At 43.1% G+C, this 25,265-nt stretch overlaps 1 protein-coding gene across 1 annotated transcript in view; it reads left to right on the top strand.

Moving 5' to 3' along the window:
• Window positions 1-11,229: 11,229 nt before the first annotated feature.
• TMC3 (transmembrane channel like 3) overlaps window positions 11,230-25,265 on the top strand; it is a 53,331-nt gene continuing 39,295 nt past the window's right edge. The window contains exons 1-4 of the mRNA XM_005889741.2: window positions 11,230-11,318; window positions 13,178-13,324; window positions 18,810-18,885; window positions 22,563-22,644. Coding sequence (XP_005889803.1) covers window positions 11,230-11,318; window positions 13,178-13,324; window positions 18,810-18,885; window positions 22,563-22,644 — 394 coding nt within the window. The remainder of the gene's footprint in view (window positions 11,319-13,177; window positions 13,325-18,809; window positions 18,886-22,562; window positions 22,645-25,265) is intronic.

The following is a 25,265-nucleotide window of genomic DNA, read 5'->3' as shown; positions in this document are numbered from 1 at the left end:
TTTTCTCGCTGATATCACCTGGCTCAAAGCCTTAATCCACTTAATCACAGCTGGTCTTTCTTCCAGGACCAGCCCCCTTCCTAAGTTGTCTAGCATGCATGCATGTGTGCGTGCTCAGTTGCTCAGTTGTGTCTGACTCTTTGCGACCCCATGGACTGTAGCCCGCCAGGCTCCTCTGTCCATGGAATCTCCCAGGCAAGAATACTGGAGTGGTTTGCCATTCCCTCCTCCGGGGAATCTTCCCAACCCAGGGATTGAATCCCTGTCTCCTGCTTTAGCAGGCGGACACGGAGATGAGGGAGGTTATAGTAGAAGATTGGCTGTGGCCTGAAGAGGCAACAGATTATTCATTCACCAGGAAGTCAGAATTCTAATGCAAATTTATAGGTCTATTCCCAAAGGAGCTTTGTTTGTGTTGATCTCTTATGTTCATTTGAAATGGCTTTCCCATGAGGTCTCCAGGAGCCAGTGATATCTTTGGAACAGGCAGCTCTGAGATTGATAGCCAACTTCTTTCTGTTCTGAGTAGCAGACCCTGAGAACTGCCTTGGGAAGACACTTGGCTAGACTTCCTCCTATTTATCTGCATCAGGGCTGGCGGACACTGTAATTGCATTTGCTTCATTTCCTATACAATTTATAGGAAGATCATCAAGCAACAGGAAAGAACAGAGGTCAGAATAAGTGAGAAGGACACTGAAAGGTTTAAGCTGGCTGTTGGAATTAGAAAGAACCAGAAGGGTTCGCTTTAAGGACTTACACAAAGATATGAAACAAGGCTATAGTTCTCTCAGTGATTGTCTTTCCTTGAGCCAATATTCTTCAAGAGATTTTTATTACAAAACAGATCATCCATCATATCGATAAAGACTACATTGTGATTACATAGTAGATATTATACCTTATCTCGGCTCTGTGAGAGTCATCATTAAGGAGGCTGTGTTCAACACAATCAAAACTAGTATCTGGGGCAATTCCCTTGTGGTCCAGTGGCTAATATTCCAAGCTCCCAATGCAGGGGGCCTGGGTTCAATCCCTAGTCAGGAAACTAGATCCCACATATCACAGCGAAGATTAAAGATCCTGCATGCCGCAACTAAGACCCAGCTTTGTTGTTGCTGTTCAGCTGCTCAGTTGTGTCCAACTCTTTGCGACCCCATGGACTGTAGCCTACCAGGCTCCTCTGTCCATGGCATTTCCCTGGCAAGAATACAGGAGCAGGTTGCCATTTCCTTCTCCAGGGGATCTTCCTGACCCAGGGATTGAACCCATGTCTCCTGCATTGGCAGGAAGATTCTTTATCTCTGAGCCACTTGGGAAGCCCACATGACCTGGACTAATCACAAAAGTTCTGGGAAATATAGTCTTTCTGTGTGTCCCTGAAGGACAGAAAAACAGATACGGGTGAGTCCTGGTTGACCCTTACTTACTGCCTCATTGCTTGCTTGCTGAGTCGCTTGAGTCGTGTCCGAGTCTGTGTGACCCTATAGACGGCAGCCCACCAGGCTCCCCCGTCCCTGGGATTCTCCAGGCAAGAACACTGGAGTGCGTTGCCATTTCCTTCTCCAATGCATGAAAGTGAAAAGTGAAAGTGAAGTCACTCAGTCGTGTCCGACTCCTAGCAACCCCATGGACTGCAGCCTACCAGGCTCCTCCGTCCATGGGATTTTCCAGGCAAGAGTACTGGAGTGGGGTGCCATACTGCCTCATAACTGTCCTTATTATCAGAGTTGTATGAGAGATGCTATTATAGTTAATAGGTGTGTGTGTAAATAGTACATAGGAGGTACTTAGAGAAAGTTAACTTTATCATTATTTATTATTCCATGTTAGTGAACACGTGGTCTGCACATAAGAAATATCATAAAAATAAAAGGAAGAAATGACATTTGAAAAGGCTGCTTAAGAACTTCCCTGGCTGTCCAGTAGTTAAGAAACTGTGCTTCCACTGCAGAGGACAATTGCTTTACAATACTGGTTTCATTTCTGCCATCCATCAACATGAATCAGCCACAGGTATACACATGTCTTCCTTTCTCTTCAACCTCCCTCCCACCTCCCACCCCATCCCACCCCTCTAGGTTGTCACAGAGCACTGGGTTTGAGCTCCCTGCATCATGCAGCAAATTCCACTGGCTCATTCCATGAAGCATCAAGTTGCTTTAAGGAGAGACTGGAGTCTTGTTTTCCATTTTGTCCCTAAGGAAATGTGGACGAAGCACAAAGCAGGCACAAAGCAGACATTCAGCAAATGCCTGATGAGCAAACACAAGAACCAAGGGGCTGGTTTACAGCTGACATCCTGGCTCGTCTGCTCGCTGCCCCAGCCAGGTCAGCTCGTCCCAGAACAGGCCAAATTTGAGAATTCTACCTTGGCCATCACATGAGGTTGGAGTGGAGGGGACAGAATAGAAAAGCTGTGGACAGTTGCAGAGGAACAACAAAAAAAAATTTTTTTAAATGATGATGCCAAGAATTTCTGCCCAAAGGGAAAAAGAATAGAAAAGGATCAACTGAGTTTTCAGAATAAACAAATCTGGATTTAACAAGAAAAACCTTTTTTTTTTTCCTCCCTCCTGCATGTCTGTGGACTGCCTTCTCTATTTGATGGCCATTTGGAGATCATTTCAAGTCTATTCTATAATTGTTTTCTTGCTAAGCTTCCTTTATGCAGAAAAATGATAATACAGTTAGGATGCTTTCAAAAGTCCCCAGGGAAATTAATTTGTTTACAGGATCATGTATCATATGGTTAAACCAACAGGGAGGAACAGAAAGCTCTCTTTCTCAGCTGAGCTAAAACCACTGTCCTGCGAGGTCACAGGTAGGCGATGCTCTCAGGGCCCCAGTGGGCTCAATAGGTGCTCTCTGTTTTTTTGTTTGTTTTTATTTTTGTTTTCTTCACACTTTTAAAAATTAAATTTTATTGAAGCACAGTTGCTGTACAATGTTGTGCTAGTTTCTGCTGTTTAGCAAAATCAATCACTTATACCTATACATATGTGAAAGTGAAAGTGTTAGTGGCTCATTCATGTCTGACTCTGCGACCCCATGGACATCAGTCTCCTTCATCCATGGGATTCTCTAGGCAAGAATACTGGAGTGGGTAGCCATCCCCTTCTCCTGGGGATCTTCCCGACAGAGGGACTGAATCTGGGTCTCCTGCATCTCAGGCCAACTCTTTACCATCTGAGCTCTTTACCAGGGGAGCCCATGAGGTACCTAGCATGGTGGTCAAATGCACTGAGACAGAAAGCAGAATGATGGCTGCCAGAGGCTGAGGAGAAGGGTGGGTGGGGGGAGTGACTGCTTAACGGGTACAGAGTTTTCGTTTTGCACCCTGAAGAGAATTCTGGAAATGGATGGAAATAATGGTTGCACAGCAGTGTGAATGTGCTTAATACCACTGAACTGCACACTTGAACTGGTTACAGTGACAAATACTATGAATATTCATAATTACATTATAGAGACAGAGGTGATCCAAACAAGAGTGGCCATTCCGAATAGGAAGTCTCCAGCGTCGGTATTTTCCACAGATTAGAACTCTCTCCACAGTGATGAAATCTTCCTGCTGTGGAAAATTTCCTAACAGAGAAGGAAAGGAGACAGACAAAGCCACATAGGTATCTGAGGAAGAGGCCATATGAACAAAGAACGGAAGGAGAGAACTACCCACGGGCGCAAGAAGGGAGGAGTTAACAGAACAAATCCCCAGTTCTTCTTTCCAGGGTACTGTCGGCTAAAAAAACGCACAATGTGAGAGTTGCAAGTTAAGTTTTATTTTGGGGCAAAATGAGGACTGCAGCCTGGATGACAGCACCTCAGATAGCTCTGAGAAACTGCTCCAAAGAGGCAGGGGGGAAAGGACAGTAGAGATGTGATTTCGGTGAAGGGGGAATACATGCAAGCAAGCATATATTTTTTTTGGTAGAAAGTTTCTGCTGGTCTCGTGAAGCTTCTGCTAATCACGAGAGAAAATCGTCACCATGAAAGATTTTAGTGCTTTCCTAGATATGAGGAGATACAGGAATTGGGCTCATAAAATCAGCTCCTGAGAATATCTAACTATCTGAAGACCTGTTCAACCAGTTTTTCCAGAGCACAGAGTGCCTCATTTCTGCTCACCATCCTGAACTCCTTTCAGGGGGTGTGGTAAGGTCAGCAGCTGCAGCAGAACCTGATTTAATCCTTGTGGAAGTAGACGGCAAGTGCCCATGGCAAGTGCCAGTTTGTGGCTGACAATGCTCCTAGTTTCCCTCCCCCTCCACTGCCTCTTACAAATAGCTGTGAAAAGAAGAGAAGTGAAAAGCAAAGGAGAAAAGAAAAGATATGCCCACTTGAATGCAGAGTTTCAAAGAATAGCAAGGAGAGATAAGAAAGCCTTCCTTACTGATCAGTGCAAAGAAATAGAGGAAAACAATAGAATGGGAAAGATTAGAGATCTCTTCAAGAAAATTAGAGATACCAAGGGAACATTTCATGCAAAGATGGGCTCAATAAAGGACAGAAATGGTATGAACCTAACAGAAGCAGAAGATGAGATGGCAAGAATACACAGAAGGTGGAGGTGAAGTTGCTCAGTCGTGTCTGACTCTTTGCGACCTCGTGGACTGTAGCCTACCAGGCTTCTCCGTCCATGGGATTCTCCAGGCAAGAATACTGGAGTGGGTTACCATTTCCTTCTCCAGGGGATCTTCCTGACCCAGGGATCGAACCCGGGTTTCCCGCATTGGAGGCAGACGCTTTAACCTCTGAGCCACCAGGGAAGCCCAGAATACACAGAAGAACTACACAAAAAAGATCTTCACGACCCAGTTAATCACGATGGTGTGATCACTCACCTAGAGCCAGATATCCTGGAATGCAAAGTCAAGTGGGCCTTAGGAAGCATCACTATGAACAAAGCTAGTGGAGGTGATGGAATTCCAGTTGAGCTATTTCAAATCCTAAAAGATGATGCTGTGAAAGTGCTGCACTCAATATGCCAGCAAATTTGGAAAATTTAGCAGTGGCCACAGGACTGAAAAAGGTCAGTTTTCATTCCAATCTCAAGGAAAGGCGATGCCAAACTACTGCACAATTGTACTCATCTCACACACTAGTAGAGTAATGATCAAAATTCTCCAAGCCAGGTTTCAATAGTATGTGAACCATGAACTTCCAGATGTTCAAACTGGTTTTAGAAAGGCAGAGGAATCAGATATCAAATTGCCAACATCCGTTGGATTATAGAAAAAGTGAGAGAGTTCCAGAAAAACATCTATTTCTGCTTTATTGACTATGCTAAAAACCTTTGACTGTGTGGACACAACACACTGTGGAAAATTCTGAAAGAGATGGGAATACCAGACCACCTGACCTGCCTTCTGAGAAATCTGTATGCAGGTCAGGAAGCAACAGTTAGAACTGGACATGGAACAACAGACTGGTTCCAAATAGGAAAAGGAGTACGTCAAGGCTGTATATTGTCACCCTGCTTATTTAACTTATATGCAGAGTACATCATGAGAAATGCTGGGCTGGATGAAGTACAAGCTGGAATCAAGATTGCTGGGAGAAATATCGATAACTTCAGATATACAGATGACACCACCCTTATGGCAGAAAATGAAGAACTAAAGAGCCTCTTGATGAAAGTGAAAGAGGAGAGTGAAAAAGTTGGCTTCAAACTCAACATTAAGAAAACTAAGACCATGGCATCTGGTCCCATCATTTCATGGCAAATAGATGGGGAAACAGTGAGAGATTTTTTTTTTTAACTCCAAAATCACTGCAGATGGTGACTGCAGCCATGAAATTAAAAGACACTTGCTCCTTGGAAGAAAAGTTATGACCAACCTAGACAGCATATTAAAAAGCAGAGACATTACTTTGCCAACAAAAGTCCATCTAGTCAAGGCTATAGTTTTTCCAGTAGTCATGTATGGATGTGAGAGTTGGACTATAAGGAAAGCTGAGTGCTAAAGAATTGATGCTTTTGAACTGTGGTGTTGGAGAAGACTCTTGAGAGTCCCTTAGACTGCAGGGAGATCCAACCAGTCCATCCTAAAGGAATTCAGTCCTGAATATCCATTGGAAGGACTATTGTTGAAGCTGAAACTCCAACATTTTGGCCACCTGATGCAAAGAACTGAATCATTTGAAAAGACCCTGGGAAAGATTGAAGGTGGGAGGAGAAGGGGATGACAGAAGATGAGATGGTTAGATGGCATCACTAACTCAATGGCCATGAGTTGGTAAACTCTGAGAGTTTACCTCCCTGATGGACAGGGAGGCCTGGTGTGCTGCAGTTCATGGGGTTACAAAGAGTTGGACATGACAGAATGACTGAACTGCACCGAACTGAACTTGCCTCACCCCACAAAGTCATTACCCAGCAGTCTCCCCCAGTGACAAGCTGAGAGATTATATCTAACAGCATCCTTGAAGCAGTGCATAAAATTAAAGAACATTATTGGGGAACAAATACCAAACAACAAGAACACTGGGCATTCGAGGAGCAAGGACAGAGAAAGAATTCACTAAAAATCCCATAACATTAAAAAAGGCAATGAACATGAAGCACGCAAGAGGTAGAGAAAAAGCATATTTCAGGAGATTTACTACAGAAAACAAAATGTAATTCTTAGCCCATACTGACTTTTCTCAATGAAATAAAATCAAAGGGTTCTTTCTGAAACAATAGATGCAAAATTGAGGTAATAAGAAAAGATAGTGAGTTATAAAGGAAGGCGGAAGGGTTAAAAAAAAATGTGAGTGGAAATTGACATGGCAAAAATGAAAACCAGATTTGCAGAATGTCAAGCAATAGGATGAGGGGAATCCAAGCCCTTTGGTAGCCTTGAGTGAAAGGTTAAGGTCAAGGATTGTCAAAATAAGAGAAAGCTTTAAACATGGTGGAAGCGAGTATCAGTCACATAACCCATATTTCAGTGAGCTTTTTAAGGATACATCATAGATGAACTACTAACCCATAGTGGGTCATCAATAATCTAGGTACAATTTTCACTTGGCTTTTATTTCTTTAATTTAATTTTATTGTTTTTAAAAAATATTTATTTATTTAGGCTGTGCTGGGTCTTGTTTTAGGCTTCTCTAGTTGTGATGCACGAACTTCTCTAGCTGTGACATGCCTACTTATTTGCCCCATGGCACTTGAGATCTTAGTTCGCCGACCAAGGATCGGACCTGCATCCCTGCATTGGGAAGCAGACTCTTTACCACTGAACCACCAGGAAAGTCCCCTTAGGACAGTTTATGTGTTTAGATATAATCATCTACGAAAAAGAATTTCTTTTTTTTGAGGAAGCACAACTGCAGAGCAGGATAGGAGATCTCTATTTTCATATCCCAGTTGCAACCCCTCTAACAGTCATTGCCTTCGTCCACAGGATTCTGTTGGGGTGGTGACAATCTGTCTTCACTTAACTGCAGGGGCAAGTGTAGCAGAGGACAGCCCCACCCTCCTGCCCTGTGGTCAGCCTCTCATAACTAAATGAGTAACAAAGTATCACAATCTCCCTCATGGAAATCTCAGTTTCATATCTGCTCAGTTTCAACTTCAATCTGCAGGAGATGATTTCAGGAGGAATTCAACAACAGTAATTTGCTCTCATGTCTCAACAAATTCCCTTGTTAATTGGAAAACTGGAAACAATTCTTGAACGTCTCCCCTAAATAACATTTTCTGGGCCCAAATTGTAATTCTAAACTTCAAACAAAAGCTTTTAGTGTCACTCAGACAATATAACAGGCACGTAAATATATCTCAAAAATGGAAACGTCTCTCTTGTAAAATGCAGAGCTAAACATTTGATAACTTAGAAAAGGGAGCTTGGGGTTGCTGATAGGACTCAGATGGTACCTTAGGGGTATTAGTATTCACTTAGCAGCAAGTGGGGAGTGGCGGGGTGGGGAATGCCTTTTGTAGATGATGAAGGGAATGAATGTTGTTTTGCCTGTAAGCTAAGCCGCCTCATGATTTCTGTTAAAACCTCCTGGCATTTATAACAAATTTTTATTTTTATTTCCAACTGAAAAGGATTTGTATGTTATACAAATAGACCTCCACGTGATTTTTCTCTCCTTTTCAATATTGTTTATCTTCCTCCTTCTCACACCACCCAGAACTTGTAAGCAGTCGATCTAGAAAATAATGGTTTTAGTGCATCTTGACATTGGATCCTTTATGATTTTTTAAAGTGTTTCCACTATTAGCATTGGAGGGATTTTTAGTCATTTATCTACATACACATGCTGGCTTAACTTAAAACCATCCAGCACATCTAAAGCCGCTAATCAGATTGTCAGAGGAAGTCAGATGCAAGCCCAGTCATTTATTCCCAGCTCTCAGAAATTAACATCTGCCTGCACTTCCTCTTTCTAACCAGCCCTGGTGAGCCCAGAGGAGCTGAGGCCCAGAGAGGAACTAGGCAGGACAAGAGCGGAGTGTGTGTGAATCTGAGTCCCTTGTGCTGGGGCTAAGGAGAGGCAACAACCCCCTCACCTTGTGCTCATTGCCACAGTGACTGTCCGGTGGACTCAAAAAGAATTTTAAAAATCAGGAGAAGGAAACCATAAAAAGACCACACACACATCAGAGCACATTAAAGCTCATTCTACCAATATTCAAAAAACACATCATAATTTGTTTTAATAAATCCCTGTAGAATCCTTTAAAATTTGCTATCGTTACCTTTTCCTATCTCTCTAAATGACAGAGGAAGCTGGCGGAATACAATCCACGGGGTCGCAGAGTTGGACACGATTGAGTGACTAACACTTTCAATTTCACCCCTCTAAAAACACAAATATATATATACATGTGTATATATATATAGTCGCTCAGTCGTGTTCGACTCTTTGTGACCCCATGGACTGTAGCCGGCGAGGTTCCTCTGTCCATGGGATTTCCCAGGCAAGAACTGTGGAATGGATTGCCATTTCCTAAAAAAAAAAACACACACACAAACCAACCAACAGAAGGAATTCTACTATATATGCCATTTTGTCCATTTGATAAACACAGATTTTATCTAGTATTACTAGGTGGACTATCAGGTCAAATGACCTCAGGGAGATTGACAGACAGGTGACCAGATGTCACAAGGCCCCAAGTCCATCTTGAGTGAGGGCCAGCTCTGGTGCCCAGGCCTCTGTTTCATTCCCAGACCCTGAGCCCGGGGATCTAAACACCTGTCTGGCAGCCCCTGAACCCCAAAATCCCAGGCTAGGGTTCTGGCTTTGTTTGTCAGACCCATGCATGACAGACAGAGGAATCTAATGACTTGCTAATAAATGAATAAAAGAATGCATGAATGCAGTCCCCCTCCTAAGCCCCAAGCCGGGAGTTGCTAGCAGATTTCCTTTCTGCCCGGTTGTCTAGTGCTTGGCCCATTCCATGACTCACCTCTTTGTGGTGTCTCTAGTGTACTGACAATGCAGAGTCTTCAACAGAAAGGGCCTTTTCTAGTTCAGTTCAACCAACCTTACTGCAAGCAAATAATTTCTTGTGTCAATTTTTTTTTTAAATGGAGGTTTATGTGGTGAAACTATTGGAAAGTCCTGGACTTATAGATGAATTCAAAAGTTAAAGAATTCATCTTGTTTGAAAGAAACAAATCTAATATGGAGTTAGATTTATTCTTCCCTATTACACGAACAGGGACAAGTTTCTTACCCTCTCTAAGTTACTTTCTTGATGTGCATTTGTGCTAAGTCACTTCAGTCATGTCTGACTCTGTGCGACAGCATGAACTGTAGCCCACCAGGCCGCTCTGTCCATGGGATTCTCCAGGCAAGAATACTGGAGTGGGTTGCTATTTCCTTCTCCAGGGGATCTTCCCGACCCAAGGATGGAACCTGCATCTCTCATGTCTCCTGCAGTGGTAGGCAGGTTCTCTACCACTAGCACCACCTGGAAAGCCCACTTTTTGGATAGTTTTTTTGGACTGCACCGCATGGCATGTGGGATCTAATTCCCCGACTTGGGATCAAACCTGCATCCCCTGCATTGGAACCATGGAGTCTTAACCACTGGACCACCAGGGAAGTCCCCTCTAGTTACTTTTAAATGGTGTAGGGGGGAAATGTATAGATAAAAATCAAGCAAATGTGACAAAACGTTAGCAATTGGTGGGTCTAGGTTATGAGTATACAGTACTTGTATGCTTTGTATTGTTCTATCAACATTTCTGTAGGTTTGACTTTTTTCAAAACAGAAAAATTAAGCTGAGAATAGTGGTAGTGGTAAAGAGTGGTAAAGTAGAGCTAGTGGTAAAGAAACCGCCTGTCAATGCAGGAGACGTAAGAGACACTTCTCTTATGAGAAGTGTTCTCTGGGAGTTCAGTCTCTGGGGGCAAGATCCCCTGGAGGAGGGCATGGCAACCCACTCCAGAATTCTTTCTGGAGAATCCCATAGACAGAGAAGCCTGGCAGGCTACCATCCAAGGGGTCACAAAGAATCGCAGGTGACTGAAGTGACAGCGCACACAAGGGAGGAGGCATGGTTCATTATTGCAAAGTCTTGGTGTAGGAGTCCTTTGTTCCCAGATAGATCAAGTATTCTATAGATCTCCAACAGGAGAAACTGTTCTCTGTTCTGCAACTTTTCATCTCTATAGGAATGGAAAAGTGTTACACCCTTAAAGGTCAGAGCCTTGAGAATGGGCTCTCCTGTGTATTTCAAGCTATAGGCAACATTCTTAACACAATAGAATACAAAGGTTAAAATAAAAGAAATGATTTAATATGGAGTCAGATTTATTTTTCCCATTACATGGACACGACAAGATTCTTACTGTCTCTAAACTTTTTTATTGATAATTAAAAAACTAAACAAACAAGCTATGCCTTGCATCCTCCCTAAATATTTTCTGAACACCAGTCATGGTAACAGATATAAAGTGCTTTGCAAACAGCAGAGCCCTTCCTGGCACAAGGGGTCACCCACGTGATTATTTGGGCAGCACCAAGTGGTCTTAGATCACCTGGTCAAGCCTCTTGCCTTTGGCTGTCTTAACTCCAGCCAGTCTCTGCTGCTACAGCCACCTTAACATGCATATGCATGAGTGGCTTCCTGGCTTCTCTGCTCACAGCATCACTGCAGACGCACAGTCCTGCTCCTGAGAACTGGAGGGCAGAGCAACTCGCACAGCAGACTCCTGCCTGCCTGCTTCTCAGCGCCCTGCCCACCTCTCCTGATCCCTGGCAGCCAGCTGGCTCCCATGAAACCACCGAAGGCATCCCAGCGTTTTAGAAGCATCCGGAGAAATGCCAACCAGCACTACTTCTATCAGGAGTCCCTGCTGCTCAGGTGAGCCGTCCCGCCCATCCACTGTGCAGTGAAGGCAGGTGTGTGAGGAGGAAAAGCCTGGGTCCCCCTTGCTTGCATCTCTCCAGAGGACCAAGTGCCCATCTTCCTGGGTTCTCCTTCAGAATAAGCTCAGAAACTCCTTTATCCAGGTCTTCATCCGTCAAGGAAGACAGCCTCAGCCATGTGCACAGAGGGTAGTGTCTACCTGCTTCTGATCAGCATCAAAAAGCTTACACCCCAACCTGCCTTTATTGCTGGCCAAACCCACAGTCGTGCTTTATCTGTTTTCTCTTCTCTTTTACTCCATCAGCAATATCAAGAGAGAGCTGATGTATCGAGAGTAACAGACAATACATCTGTCATAATAAATGAGGTTTCTGTTGGAATATAGACTAGTTAGAAGTGGGGGAGTGTTACTTGAATTTGTTAAACATTTACAAAGGTATATTAAAACCTCCATAAATTCAGAGAAGCTGGAGAAAATTCTCCTTGGAGTAAGTAAAAACAACCTGAATTAGAAAAAACAAAGGAATTATTTCCCCTTACCTTTAAGTGCTTCCTTGAAGAAATAGCCATAGCACAATACTCTTTATCCCCTCCTGAAAAGTTGCTTTACGGTACATGTGTCCTTTTGAATTAAGCACAGGAAGCTCAGCTCAGGTGCTCTGTGATGATCTACAAGGATGGGTAGGCTGGGGCCGGGGGCACGGGGCACGGCCCAGTGGGGAGGGGATATATTCTATACTTTAAGCTGATTCACTTCATTGTAGAGCAGAAACCGTTATGGAGTCCAAGCTGACTCTGCTTGCCAAACGCCAGCCCAATGAATCTGAGAGAGGAGGGGTTGAGGCAAGGAACAGATTTTAACTGAGGAGAGTGGGCTGTCGGAGAAGATGGCAGGCTAGTGCCTCAAAATAACCATCTAGTTACGACTTGGTTGCCAGGTCCTTTCCTTGATCAGAGATGGGGGGAAGTGAGGAAACAAAAGTAAAAAGACTTCAATCCTTACAAATATCCTCTAGAATGGCAAGCCTCAGGCAGGGGGATGTGTTAGTTTCACTTCCTTGCAGTCTTTCACAGGTGGGCGGCTCAGGCAGGCCATTATGTATGTTTAATAACAAAAAAGGGTTAAAGTCACAGAAGCAGTTCCAACATAAATTCAAAATTAACCTTTCCCAGTTACAAAACTAACACAACATTGTAAAGCAATTATATTCCAATAGATAAAAAATATGTAACATTACAGAAAACAATTTGCATTAGAATTAGTGTATTCATTTTCACTGGGAATAAATGTTGCTACACTTTGGAAAGTTGTTCTCCTTAGAGAGTAACTAATATCCTGAAATATTTGCCTGTGTAAATTTGTTTAGCTAATTTGTTCATAGAAACGGCTGCCTGTTTCCCATCCTTATCTCAGATTTCAAATGAATCCAAGCAGGAGTGCGGCCTGGGGGTGCTCTCTAGATGAGATAGTTTGGTTTTTGTTTATTTTACATCCAGAATTAGGGGGCAGGAGGAGTCCTTTCTTTATGCTTTGCCACCAAAGATGCTGCTCTTCAGGAATCCTACATAAGTACTTTCTTGGTTCCTTTGACGACAGCTTCTGATAGCATCTTTTATCCTTCGAAGCTTTTGTTTTTCACTGACCCATCAAAGTCAGTGAATGTGTTCCAGTGGCTGCTAACACTACTGGATTCTCTCTCCAACACCCCAGATCCCTCTCCTCTTCTTCCACACACACCGGCTTCATACAGATGACCCCCAGAGAGCAAGAGGCTGAACTTACCCAGGGCAAAATCTTGGCGGGAAGTAATTCTACTAATCCGATTTCCTCCTTAATGCCCTGATCCATTCAGCAACTTGGAGGACAGCTTTACTGCGGATGAAACGGGGGACAGCCATGATCCGGAACAAATCTTTCAGAACATACAGTTCCAGAAAGATCTCATGGCAAACATTCGCTGTCGACCCTGGACCATGGGGCAGAAGCTGAGGGCGCTGAGGTAAGGGCCCCGATAGCACCAGGTGGTTATTGCAAGAGTGTGTGTGCTAATCTGCTTCAGCCCTGTTTGACTCTTTGTGACCTCAAGGACTGTAGCCTGCTAGGCTCCTCTGTCCATGGGATTCTCCAGGCAAGAATACTGGAGAGGGTTGCCAAGGCCTTCTCCAGAAATCAACTCTATTTCAAAAAAACACAAAGGGTCGTGTAGGGACTTGACTGGTGGTCCAGTGGCTGGGACTTTGCCTTCCAATGCAGAGGCTGTGGGTTCCTTCCCTGGTCAAGGAGCGAAGATCCCACTGCATTGGGGCAAAAAAAAAACCCCAAAACAGAAGCAATATTGTAACATATTAATAAAGTTTTAAAAAATGGTCCACATCAAAAAAAAAAAATCTAAGTCATGTATTCTATCAGAATTTTGAAAAGCATACAGAAACTCTGATGATTAATGATTATCTGAACTGTAAGAGGGTGAGTCTTTTTTAACCTGCGGGGAGAGCAAAGCAAATGATAACTTTTCAGTCAGGATTCAAGGAATGAACCAGGCCTTCCTCCGTAAGTGTAGCCAGGGCTCTGAGACGCCGATACCAGGGAGGCCCAGGCCAGCCATCAATCTCTCGGAGATCAGCTCGCCCTTCAAGACCTGCATTTGTCATCCCCTGTCACCTGTCTCCTCCCTGTCACCTGTCTCCTCCCAATTACCTTGAGAAACTACTGGAGCATTATTCCAGTAATTGGACCTGCGGAGACTCACCAGATCTATGGAAGGCAGAGAGAGCAGTGGACCCTGACTGCTCTGGGCTCGAGGGAGTGTTGCTGAGGCAGAGAAATCAGGGAACTCCAGCCTTGGGTTTGGACCTACAGCCACCTATCTGGGAGGACAGAGCATGTATTTGTTACCTGTAGAGAGGCTGGGCTGTGACGAGGCCTGGGTTAGGAACTGTCCCCACTGCTGTTACTGACCAGGGTTCTTGGCATCCTTCAGTTCAGTTCAGTCGCTCAGTCGTGTCCAACTCTTTGTAACCCCATGGACCATAGCATGCCAGGCCTCCCTGTCCATCACCAACTCCCAGAGTTTACCCAAACTCATGTCCATTGAGTTGGTGATGCCATCCAACCATCTCATCCTCTGTCATCCCCTTCTCCTCCTGCCTTCAATATATCCCAGCATCAGGGTCTTTTCAAATGAGTCAGCTCTTCGCATCAGGTGGCCAAAATATTGAGGTTTCAGTTTCAACATCAGTTCTTCCAATGAATACTCAGGACTGATCTCCTTTAGAATGGACTGGTTGGATCTCCTTGTAGTCCAAGGGACTCTCGAGTCTTTTCCAACACCACAGTTCAAAAGCATCAATTCTTTGGCACTCAGCTTTCTTCACAGTCCAACTCTCACATTCATACATGACTACTGGAAAAACCATCCATAGCCTTGACTAGATGGACCTTTGCTGGCAAAGTAATGTGTCTGCTTTTTAATATGCTGTCTAGGTTGGTCATAACTTTTCTTCCAAGGAGCAAGTGTCTTTTAATTTCATGGCTGCAGTCACCATCTGCAGTGATTTTCGAGCCCCCCAAAATAAAGTCTGCCACTGTTTCCACTCTTTCCCCATCTATTTGCCATGAAATGATGGGACCGGATGCCATGATCTTAGTTCTCTGAATGTTGAGTTTGAAGCCAACTTTTTCACTCTCCTCTTTCACTTTCATCAGAGGCTCTTTTGTTCTTCTTCACTTTCTGCCATAAGGGTGGTGTCATCTGCATATTTGAGGTTATTGATGTTTCTCCTGGCAATCTTGATTCCAACTTGTGCTTCATCCAGCCCAGCGTTTCTCATGATGTACTCTGCATATAAATTAAATAAGCAGGGTGACAATATACAGTCTTGACGTACTCCTTTTCCTATTTGGAACCAGTCTATTGTTCCATGTCCAGTTCAAACTGTTGCTTCCTGACCTGCATACAGATTTCTCAGGAGGCAGGTCAGGTGGTCTGGTATTCCCATCTCTTTCAGCATTTTCCACAGTTTCTTGTGATCCACACAGTCAAAGGCTTTGGCATAGTCAATAAAGCAGAAATAGATGTTTTTCTGGAACTCTCTGGCTTTTTCAATGATCCAATGGATGTTGGCAATTTAATCTCTGGTTCCTCTGCCTATTCTAAAACCAGCTTGAACATCTGGAAGTTCATGGTTCACGGATTGCTGAAGCCTGGCTTGGAGAATTTTGAGCATTACTTTACTAGCGTGTGAGATGAGTGCAATTGCGTGGTAGTTTGAACATTCTTTAGCACTGCTTTTCTTTGTGGTTGGAATGAAAACTGACCTTTTTCAGTCCTGTGGCCACTGCTGAGTTTTCCAAATTTGTTGGCATATTGAGTGCAGCACTTTCACAGCATCATCTTTTAGGATTTGAAATAGCTCAACTGGAATTCCATCACCTCCACTAGCTTTGTTCATAGTGATGCTTCCTAAGGCCCACTTGACTTCACATTCCAGGATGTCTGGCTCTAGGTGAGTGATCACACCATCGTGATTATCTGGATTGTGAAGATCTTTTTTGTACAGTTCTTCTGTGTATTCTTGTCACCTCTTCTTAATATCTTCTGCTTCTGTTAGGTCCATACCATTTTGGTCCTTTATTGTGCCTGTCTTTGCATGAAATGTTCTCTTGGTATCTCTAATTTTCTTGAAGAGATCTCTAGTCTTTCCCATTCTGTTGTTTTCCTCTATTTCTTTGCACTGATCACTGAGGAAGACTTTCTTATCTCTCTTTGTTATTCTTTGGAACTCTGCATTCAGATGGGTATATCTTTCCTTTTCTCCTTCGCTTTTCACTTCTCTTCTTTTCACGGCTATTTTGTAAGGCCTCCTCAGACAGCCATTTGCTTTTCTGCTTTTCTTTTTCTTGGGGATGGTCTTGATCCCTGTCTCCTGTACAATATCACGAATGTTCGTTCATAGTTCATCAGACACTCTATCTATCAGATCTAGGCCCTTAAATCTATTCCACTGCCTAATTGTAAAGGATTTGATTTAGGTCATACCTGAATGGTCTAGTGGTTTTCCCTACTTTCTTCAATTTAAGCCGAAATTTGGTAATAAAGAGTTCATGATCTGAGCCACAGTCAGCTCCCAGTCTTGTTTTTGCTGACTGTATAGAGCTTCTCCATGTTTGGCTGCAAAAAATATAATCAATCTGATTTTGGTGTTGGCCATCTGGTGATGTCCATGTGTAGAGTCTTCTCTAGTATTGTTGGAAGAGGGTGTTTGCTATGACCAGTGTGTTCTCTTGGCAAAACTCTATTAACCTTTGCCCTGCTTCATTCTGTACTCCAAGGCCAAATTTGCCTGTTACTCCAGGTGTTACTTGACTTCCTACTTTTGCATTCCAGTCCCCTCTAATGAAAAGGACATCTTTTTTGGGTGTTAGTTCTAAAAGGTCTTATAGGTCTTCATAGAACTGTTCAACTTCAGCTTCTTCAGCATTACTGGTCAGGGCATAGACGTGGATTAAAGTGATATTGGATGGTTTGCCTTGGAAACAAACAGAGATCATTCTGTCAGTTTTGAGACTGCATCCAAGTACTGCATTTTGGATGCTTTTGTTGACTATGATGGCCACTGCATTTCTTCTAATGGATTCTTGCCCACAGTAGTAGATATAATGGTCATCTGAGTTCAATTCACCCATTCTAGTCCATTTTAGTTCACTGATTCCTAAAATGTTGACGTTCACTCTTGCCATCTCCTGTTTGATCACTTCCAATTTGCTTTATTCATGGATCTAACATTCCATGTTCCTATGTAATATTGCTCTTTATAGCATCGGACCTTGCTTCCATCACCAGTCACGTCCACAACTGGCTGTTGGCCTCCTTAATCAATAGAAATTAACCAGAGGTCAGACAAGAAATTCAGACGAGGCTTTATTGGGGTCCCTGCTGCAGCAGGGGGGAACAAGAACAGATAACAGGTTCCCTTGTTTGCCAGCTCATTGAAGCAGGGCGGGGTGTACAAGTTTGTTCCTTACATGCAGTGAGGGTAGGGTGTGTTCAGGGGTCAGGCCGGAGGGGTGGCTTAGGTGGTCTGCCCACCCTGAGGTGGTGCTGTGTGCAGGGGGCATGCACAGTACCCTGCTTTTGTTCCTGACTCTTCAGAAGTGACAGTTTGGGTTTTGGTCTCTTTTTATCTTATTGTCCATAATTTGCCTCAACTGTGCGTGCAGGCAGTTCTTTTTAGTTCTTTTTAGTTTCTTTGTATTTTGTTGCCTGGGAGGTGTGTCCAGGTGCACACACTACAGGAAAGGGTCCCAGGTCCCAGCCTGGCTCCCTGCTGCCTTGGCCCCCTACTCAGTCCTTACACACCCACCCTCTCCCATGGTTGCTTCAGTTCTGTCATCCTTATTAGCTAATGGGCTATTCCAGGGGAACAACTGTATTTTATGCACCTCTGTGTTCCACTGTACTTGACCTAAACAGGTGTGCAGAAAGTCGCTTGCATGGAAAATGTAATGAATGAATTGGGAGAATAGCATTCACACATATACACTACCATGTGTAAAAAGATATCTAGTGGGAAGCTCCACTGCTGTGACACAGAGCTCAGCTGGGTGCTCTGTGATGACCTAGAGGGGTCGGATGGGGATGGGGAGGGAGGTATAAGAGGGAAGGGATATACGTATGCATACAGCTGATTCACATCATTGAACAGCAGAAACTAACACAACATCATAAAGCACCTATATCCCAATCAGAAAAGAAAAAAATTGACCTAAAATTTTATAATGAATGAATGAAATGAAATGAATTATTATTTTCACTGATATAGGCCCCGTCTGTTGTTGGTGTTCAGTCGCTAAGTAACGTTTGACGTGACTCATGGACTGCAGCACACCAGGCTCTTCTGTCCTCCACTGTCTCCCAGAGTTTGCTCAAATTTATGTCCATTGAATTGGTGATGCCATCTAACTATCTTATCCTCTGCCACCCTCTTCTCCTTTTGCCTTCAGTCTTCCTCAGCAACAGGGTCTTTTCCAGGGAGTCAGCTGTTCTCACCAGGTGGCCAAAGTACTGGAGCTTCAGCTTCAGCTTCAGTCCTTCCAATGAATATTCAGGTTTATTTCTTTTAGGATTGACTGGTTTGATCTACAACTGACTGGAAAGATTGAGGGCAGGAGGGAAAGGGTGTGGCAGAGGATGAGATGTTTGGATGGCACCACTGACTCAATGGACCTGAGTCTGAGTGAACTCTGGGAGATAGTGCAGTACAGGGGAGCCTGGCATGCTGCAGTCCTTGGGGTCTCGAAGAGTCAGACACGACTTAGAGACTGAACAACAACTGGTTGTCAAAAGTTAGAAAATGCAAGATTTGCATAAGCGCATCTCTTCTCCACTGTTTGGCTATCTATTCCTACTGCACATTCACATGTGTTGCTGAGATTACCCGGGTGATAAACTTGTGCTCACCACCATGTTTTTGTTCTTTTCTCAGGCGAGCAAAGGATATTGTGCTGAAGTTTGAAGGGCGGTTGACCAGGACTCGAGGCTACCAAGCGGCGGGTGCCAAGGTAAAGAGCATACACACGCAGGTGCCCACTCTTCCTCTGGTCCCGTAGCCCAGGCAGTTGTAATTAACCTTGCACTTGCTGTACTATATGGGTTATAAACGTCCCTCATTAATAGTTGTTGAACAGTATGGTGAGCTCGAAGGTCCGAGTTTCCCAAAACTTGCATTTGAAGTCCCAGTGACGTCACTTAACAAATTATGCTTCCCGGAGGAAGCCCAACTCATCAGAAAAAGGAGATCTTCCCTTGGGAGAATGATCTGGCCTCTTTCCCAAGTGAAGCCCACTTACATGTGTGGGTTTTCTTCACTGTATTTCATCTAATAAGAAAGTTGCAGGCATATTCCAATGCTCACTTTATAATACAGTGCTAGATTATTGCTTGTTACTTTTCCTATCCAGTTACTGACCATTGAACTTTAGTATACATGAAAGTATCTATTAATAAAGACATTCCAATAATTTTCATAAATGCTTCAAAAACAATTAAAAAAATTATTTCTTCCACTCTAATCCTCTACTGTCCATAGTATCTTTTGGCGGGGGATAAAGTAGATAAGAGTAACTTTTACTGCTTTGCTAGTATCTTTCTTTAAACTTCACATTTCAGTCATTGGATATATAATTTTCACATCAGACTAATTGTGTTGTTATTGTTTAGTCACTAACTCGTGTCCAACTCTTTGCAATCCCATAGACTGTGGCCACCAGGGTCTTCTGTCCATGGAATTTCCCAGGCAAGAATATTGGAGTGGGTTGCCATTTCCTTCTCCAGGGGATCTTCCCAACCCAGGGATTGAACCCACTGTTCCTGCATTGGCAGGTGAAATCTTTACCATCTGAGCCACCAGGGAAGCCCCAGAGTAATTATAGTATACAAATACTTTTGTCTTGCTTTCTTTTTTTCAGGTAACACCATAACAAGGATTTTTCTCCATGTTGCTGTTTTATTTTTCACCATGTTTTTGTACTTATTGTTTTCGATGACTCTGTAATATTCCATCAGGAAGATGTATGTTAATTTAATTAGTTACTTGCCTGCTGGTGATATTTAAATAGCTTCTAATTTTTCATTAGTGTAAACAGACCTGCAAAGATTGTCTTTGTACAGATGGCTTTTCCAGTCTTTTAAAAGTCTTTTTTCTAGGCTACATGTCAAAACTATGACCTCTGTAGAAAAAAGGATGATCCATGTTTTTTGGTTCTTGATAAATATTAATCAATTGTTTTCCAAAAGCATTTACCATCCACTATGAAGACAGCAGATTTTTTCATTCTGACACTTTGGTTCTTCCCTTCCTCATTCATAACATCATTTCTCTACCCCTTTTTTTTTTCGGGGTTGACTTTATTCATTCTTATATCTCATATGATAGTGATCAATGATTGTGTCTTTTTTATTGGAATATAATTGCTTTACAATGTTGTGTTAATTTCTGCTGTACAACAAAGTGAATCAACTATATATGTGTATATATATCCCCTCCCATCCACCCTCATCCCTCCTCTCAGGTCATCACAGAGCACCAGGTTGTACCCCCTGTGCTATACAACGTCTTCTCACTAGCTACCTATTTTATGCATGGTAGTATATATATATCAATCCCAGTCTCCCAGTTTGTCCCACCCATCTCCCCCCGCCATGTCCACATGTCCCTTCTCTACAAGTATGTCTATATTTCTGCCTGGGAAATAGGTTCATCTGTACCATTTTTCTAGATTCCATACATATGCATTAGTATATGATATTTGCTTTTCTTTTGCTGACTTCAGTTCAGTTGCTTAGTTGTGTCTGATTCTTTGCGACCCCATGGACTGCAGCACGCCAGGCCTTCCTGTCCATCACCAACTCCCAGAGCTTGCTCAAACTCATGTCCATTAAGTCAGTGATGCCATCCAACCATTTTATTCTCTGTCCTCCCCTTCTCCTCCTGCCTTCAATCTTTCCCAGCATCAGGGTCTTTTCCAATGAATCAGTTCTTCACATCAGGTGACCAAAGTATTGGAGTTTCAGCTTCAACATCGGTCCTTCCAATGAATATTCAGAACTGATTTCCTTTAGGATTGACTGGTTGGATCTCCTTGCAGTCCAAGGGACTCTCAAGAGTCTTCTCCAACACCACAGTTCAAAAACATCAATTCTTCGGTGCTCAGCTTTCTTTATACTACAACTCTCACATCCATACATGACCACTGGAAAAACCATAGCCTTGAGTAGACAGACATTTGTTGGCAAAGTAACGTCTATGCTTTTTAATATGCTGTCTAGGTTGGTCACAGCTTTTCTTCTAAGGAGTAAGCGTCTTTTAATTTCATGGCTTCAGTCACCATATGCAGTGATTTTGGAGCCCAAAATAAAGTCTGACACTGTTTCCACTGTTTCCCCATCTATTTGCCATGAAGTGATGGGACCAGATGCCATGTTCTTAGTTTTCTGAATGTTGAGTTTCAAGCCAACTTTTTCACTCTCCTCTTTCACTTTCATCAAGAGGCTCTTTAGTTCTTTGCTTTCTGCCATAAGGCTGGTGTCATCTGCATAGAGGTTATTGATATTTCTCCCAGTAATCTTGATTGCAGCTTGTGCTTCTTCCAGCCCAGCATTTCTTTTGATGTACTCTGCATATAAGTTAAATAAGCAGGGTGACAAAATACAGCCTTGATGTACTTTCTTTCTGACTTACTTCACTCTATATGACAGACTTTAGGTCCATCCACATATCTCCAAATGACCCAATTTTGTTCCTTTTAATGGCTGAGTGATAGTCCATCTTACATACATTAATGTACATTGTATATACATTGCATTCAGAATTAAATCCAGACTCCTTCCTCTGATCCACCAGATCAGCCATTTCCTACCTTTTTGACCTCCTCTCATTCCTTTCTTCTTATTCTTTCCTGTAAAATGCCCAGCTAATGCTAACCCACAGGCTTCTCCTAGCTATTCTCCCTTTCTAGGTAGCTCCTCTAAGGACTAATTATTTTTTGAACTATTGATTAATTTTCATTCACATCTCAGCTCATGTATGACCTCCCCAGATAGACCTTCCTTGACCCTTTGTTTCAAAAAGCTATCCCCCAGTTCTAATGAGTTGAATTCTTCGTTGTTTCCTCCCTTCTACCTGGATGCAAACTCCATACCAGCTGATACCTCACACGTCTTGCTCATGATTTGTATCCGAGGTATTGGAAACGCAATGTAGGTGGTCAGTACACACTCTGGATGGACAGATTGTTCATAAGCTATGATACATGTTGTTAGTACACATCTGTTCCCAATGATCTTAGAAGCCTTACCAAATCTCAATAACCCAGGCCTGAAATTAGGACCCATTTCTTCCTTGGTTTTGCTTAATTTTGTGTTCACTTTGCTCTTAAAAGTCTTCCCTGGTGGCCCAGATGGTACAGTCTGCCTGCAATGAAAGAGACCTGGATTTGATTCCTGGGCCGGGATGATCCCCTGGAAAAGGGAATGGCAACCCACTCCAGTATTCTTGCCTAGAGAATCCCATGGACAGAGGATCCTGGTGGCTACAGACCACCGGCTTGAAAAGTCGGACACAGCTGAGCGACTGAGCATGCCCGCTGGGAGCCTCACCCCCATGTAGGACCTGAGCTCCACACAATCACTGCCACCATCATGAATGTCAAGTCCTCTAATCCTGCTCCCTTCTCTCTAGCTGTGGCGGAAGTTTGCTCGCCTGGCTTGTAACTTCGTGGTCATCTTCATCCCCTGGGAAATGAGGATAAAGAAAATCGAAAGTAAGTGCTGGCGCTTGGAGGAGTAGGGTGGGAGGTGGTGCTGGTGGGCAGCCAGCAGTGAGGTCTGAGATGGGTCTGGGGCGAACTGGTTCCTACACTGGGCAGTCAGGGCCCTTGTACACACAGTGCTGACTGAGGCTGCCCAGGGGTCTATAGAGGTGGGAGACATAGTGTTTGTCTCTGCCACCTCCCAGGATAAAAACAGCCCCACATTCCTCTGGAGCTCTGTCAGTTCTCTGTCAGTTCATGCCTTATATAATATACAATATTATATAATATTGTATATTGTATAATATATATTGTATATATATTATATACATATATATATATATAATCAGTAATCTTGATTGAAGCTTGTGCTTCATCCAGCCCAGCATTTCTCATGATGTACTCTGCATATAAGTTAAATAAGCAGGGTGACAATATGCAGCCTTGACTTACTCCTTTCCCTATTTGGAACTAGTCTGTTTTTCTATGTCCAGTTCTAACTGTTTCTTCTTGACCTGCATACAGATTTCTCAGAAGTCAGGTGAGGTGATCTGGTATTCCCATCTCTTGAAGAATTTTCCACAGTTTATTGTGATCCACACAGTCAAAGGCTTTGGCATAATCAGTAAAGCAGAAGTAGATGATTTTCTAGAACTCTCTTGCCTTTTTGATGATGCAACGGATGTTGGCAATTTGATTTCTGGTTCCTCTGCCTTTTCTAAATCCAGCTTGAACATCTGGAAGTTCATGGTTCATGTACTGTTGAAGCCTGGCTTGGAGAATTTTGAGCATTACTTTGCTAGCATGTGAGATGAGTGCAGTTCTTCAGTAGTCTGAACATTCTTTGGCATTGCCTTTCCTTGGGATTGGAATGAAAACTGACGTTTTCCAGTCCTGTGGCCACTGCTGAGTTTTCCAAATTTGCTGGGATATTGAGTGCAGCACTTTCACAACATCATCTTTCAGGATTTGAAATAGCTCAACTGCAATTCCATCACCTCCACTAGCTTTGTTCGTAGTAATGTTTCCTAAGGCCCACTTGACTTTGCATTCCAGGATGTCTGGCTCTTGGTGAGTGATCACACCATCATGCTTATCTGGGTCATGAAGATATTTTTTTGTACAGTTCTTCTGTGTATTCTTGCCACCTCTTCTTCTTAATATCTTCTGCTTCTGTTAGGTCCATACCATTTCTGTCCTTTATTGTGCCTATCTTTGCATGAAACGTTCCTTTGGTATCTCTAATTTTCTTGAAGAGATCTCCAGTCTTTCCCATTCTATTGTTTTCCTCTATTTCTTTGCATTGATCACTGAGGAAGACTTTCTTATATCTTCTTGCTCTTCTTTGGAACTTTGCATTCAAATGGGTATATTTTTCCTTTTCTCCTTTGCCTTTCACTTCTTTTCTTTTCACAGCTATTTGTAAGGCCTCCTCAGACAACCATTTTGCCTTTTTGTATTTCTTTTTCTTGGGTATGGTCTTCATCACTGTCTCCTGTACAGTGTCACAAACCTCCATCCGAAGTTCTTCAGGCACTTTGTCTATCAGATCTAATCCCTTGGATCTATTTGTCACTTCCACTGTATAATCATAAGGGATTTGATTTAAATAGGAAACCATGAGGGAATAAAAAGAAATACAAGTACTGTGATGTGAGAATGGAAGCCTGTCAAATTCTGAAAGTAAAGAAGGAATCACCCAGGAACATACTGTTATATTTAACTACACATAAAAGAAATTTTATGTACATAAAAAATAGAGGTAAAAGTTAGATTACAGATTGAGGAGGGGAAAAGCATTTTTAACATTTAAGTGATATTAATCCCTTTCATACCAGTGGTAGAAATGTCAATTGGGATGCTATTTCTAGGGGAAAGTGGTAATTTGAACCAAACATCTTCAAAATCTTTATACTGTTTGATAGAACCCTTCTATTCCCTAACAACCAGAGAAAAGAGTAGCCACAACAAAATCAAACACACTTGATTCCCTTCCCAGATCCCTTTACTTGTCTGGTCCACCCTTTTTCAGCTGTTCTGAGCACTGGCTGCTATGACTTCTGGCCGCTCCCTTCTCTCGAGGATTAGTCTTGGCCCACATTGTTCCAGATGTTGGGCAGACATCACCTGCTCCCCCAGCCCCACTGGAGAGCCTACAGGTGATGACTAAGGGGTATTCAAGTCTAGCTTCTTGTTCAAAGTGGAACCAACACTATGATGAAACTTGCCCTCCAGAGCTCCCCATGGGATTAGGCTAAGCCAGGTTCAAGTTGAGACCACATTTTTGCTCAGCTCTTTCCCCTGACCTCCTCTGACCCACTTTCTCTTGAGATTGCTTCCTCAATATATTGTGTTCAGTTCAGTTCAGTCGATCAGTCATGTCCGACTCTTTGCCACCCCATGGACTGCAGCATGCCAGGCTTCCCTGTCCATCACCAACCCCTAGAGCTTGCTCAAACTCATGTCCATCAAGTCAGTGATGCCATCCCACTATCTCATCCTCTGTCGTCCCCTTCTCCTTCTGCCTTCAATCTTTCCCAGCATCAGGGTCTTTTCCAGTGAGTCAGTTCTTCCCATCAGGTGGCCAAAGTATTGGAGTTTCAGCTTTAGCATCAGTCTTTCCAATGAATATT

This window comes from Bos mutus, chromosome 21 (genome assembly GCF_027580195.1).
Source record: "Bos mutus isolate GX-2022 chromosome 21, NWIPB_WYAK_1.1, whole genome shotgun sequence".
Classification (NCBI taxonomy): Eukaryota; Metazoa; Chordata; class Mammalia; order Artiodactyla; family Bovidae; genus Bos; species Bos mutus.
This window is presented reverse-complemented; position numbering and strand designations above follow the sequence as displayed.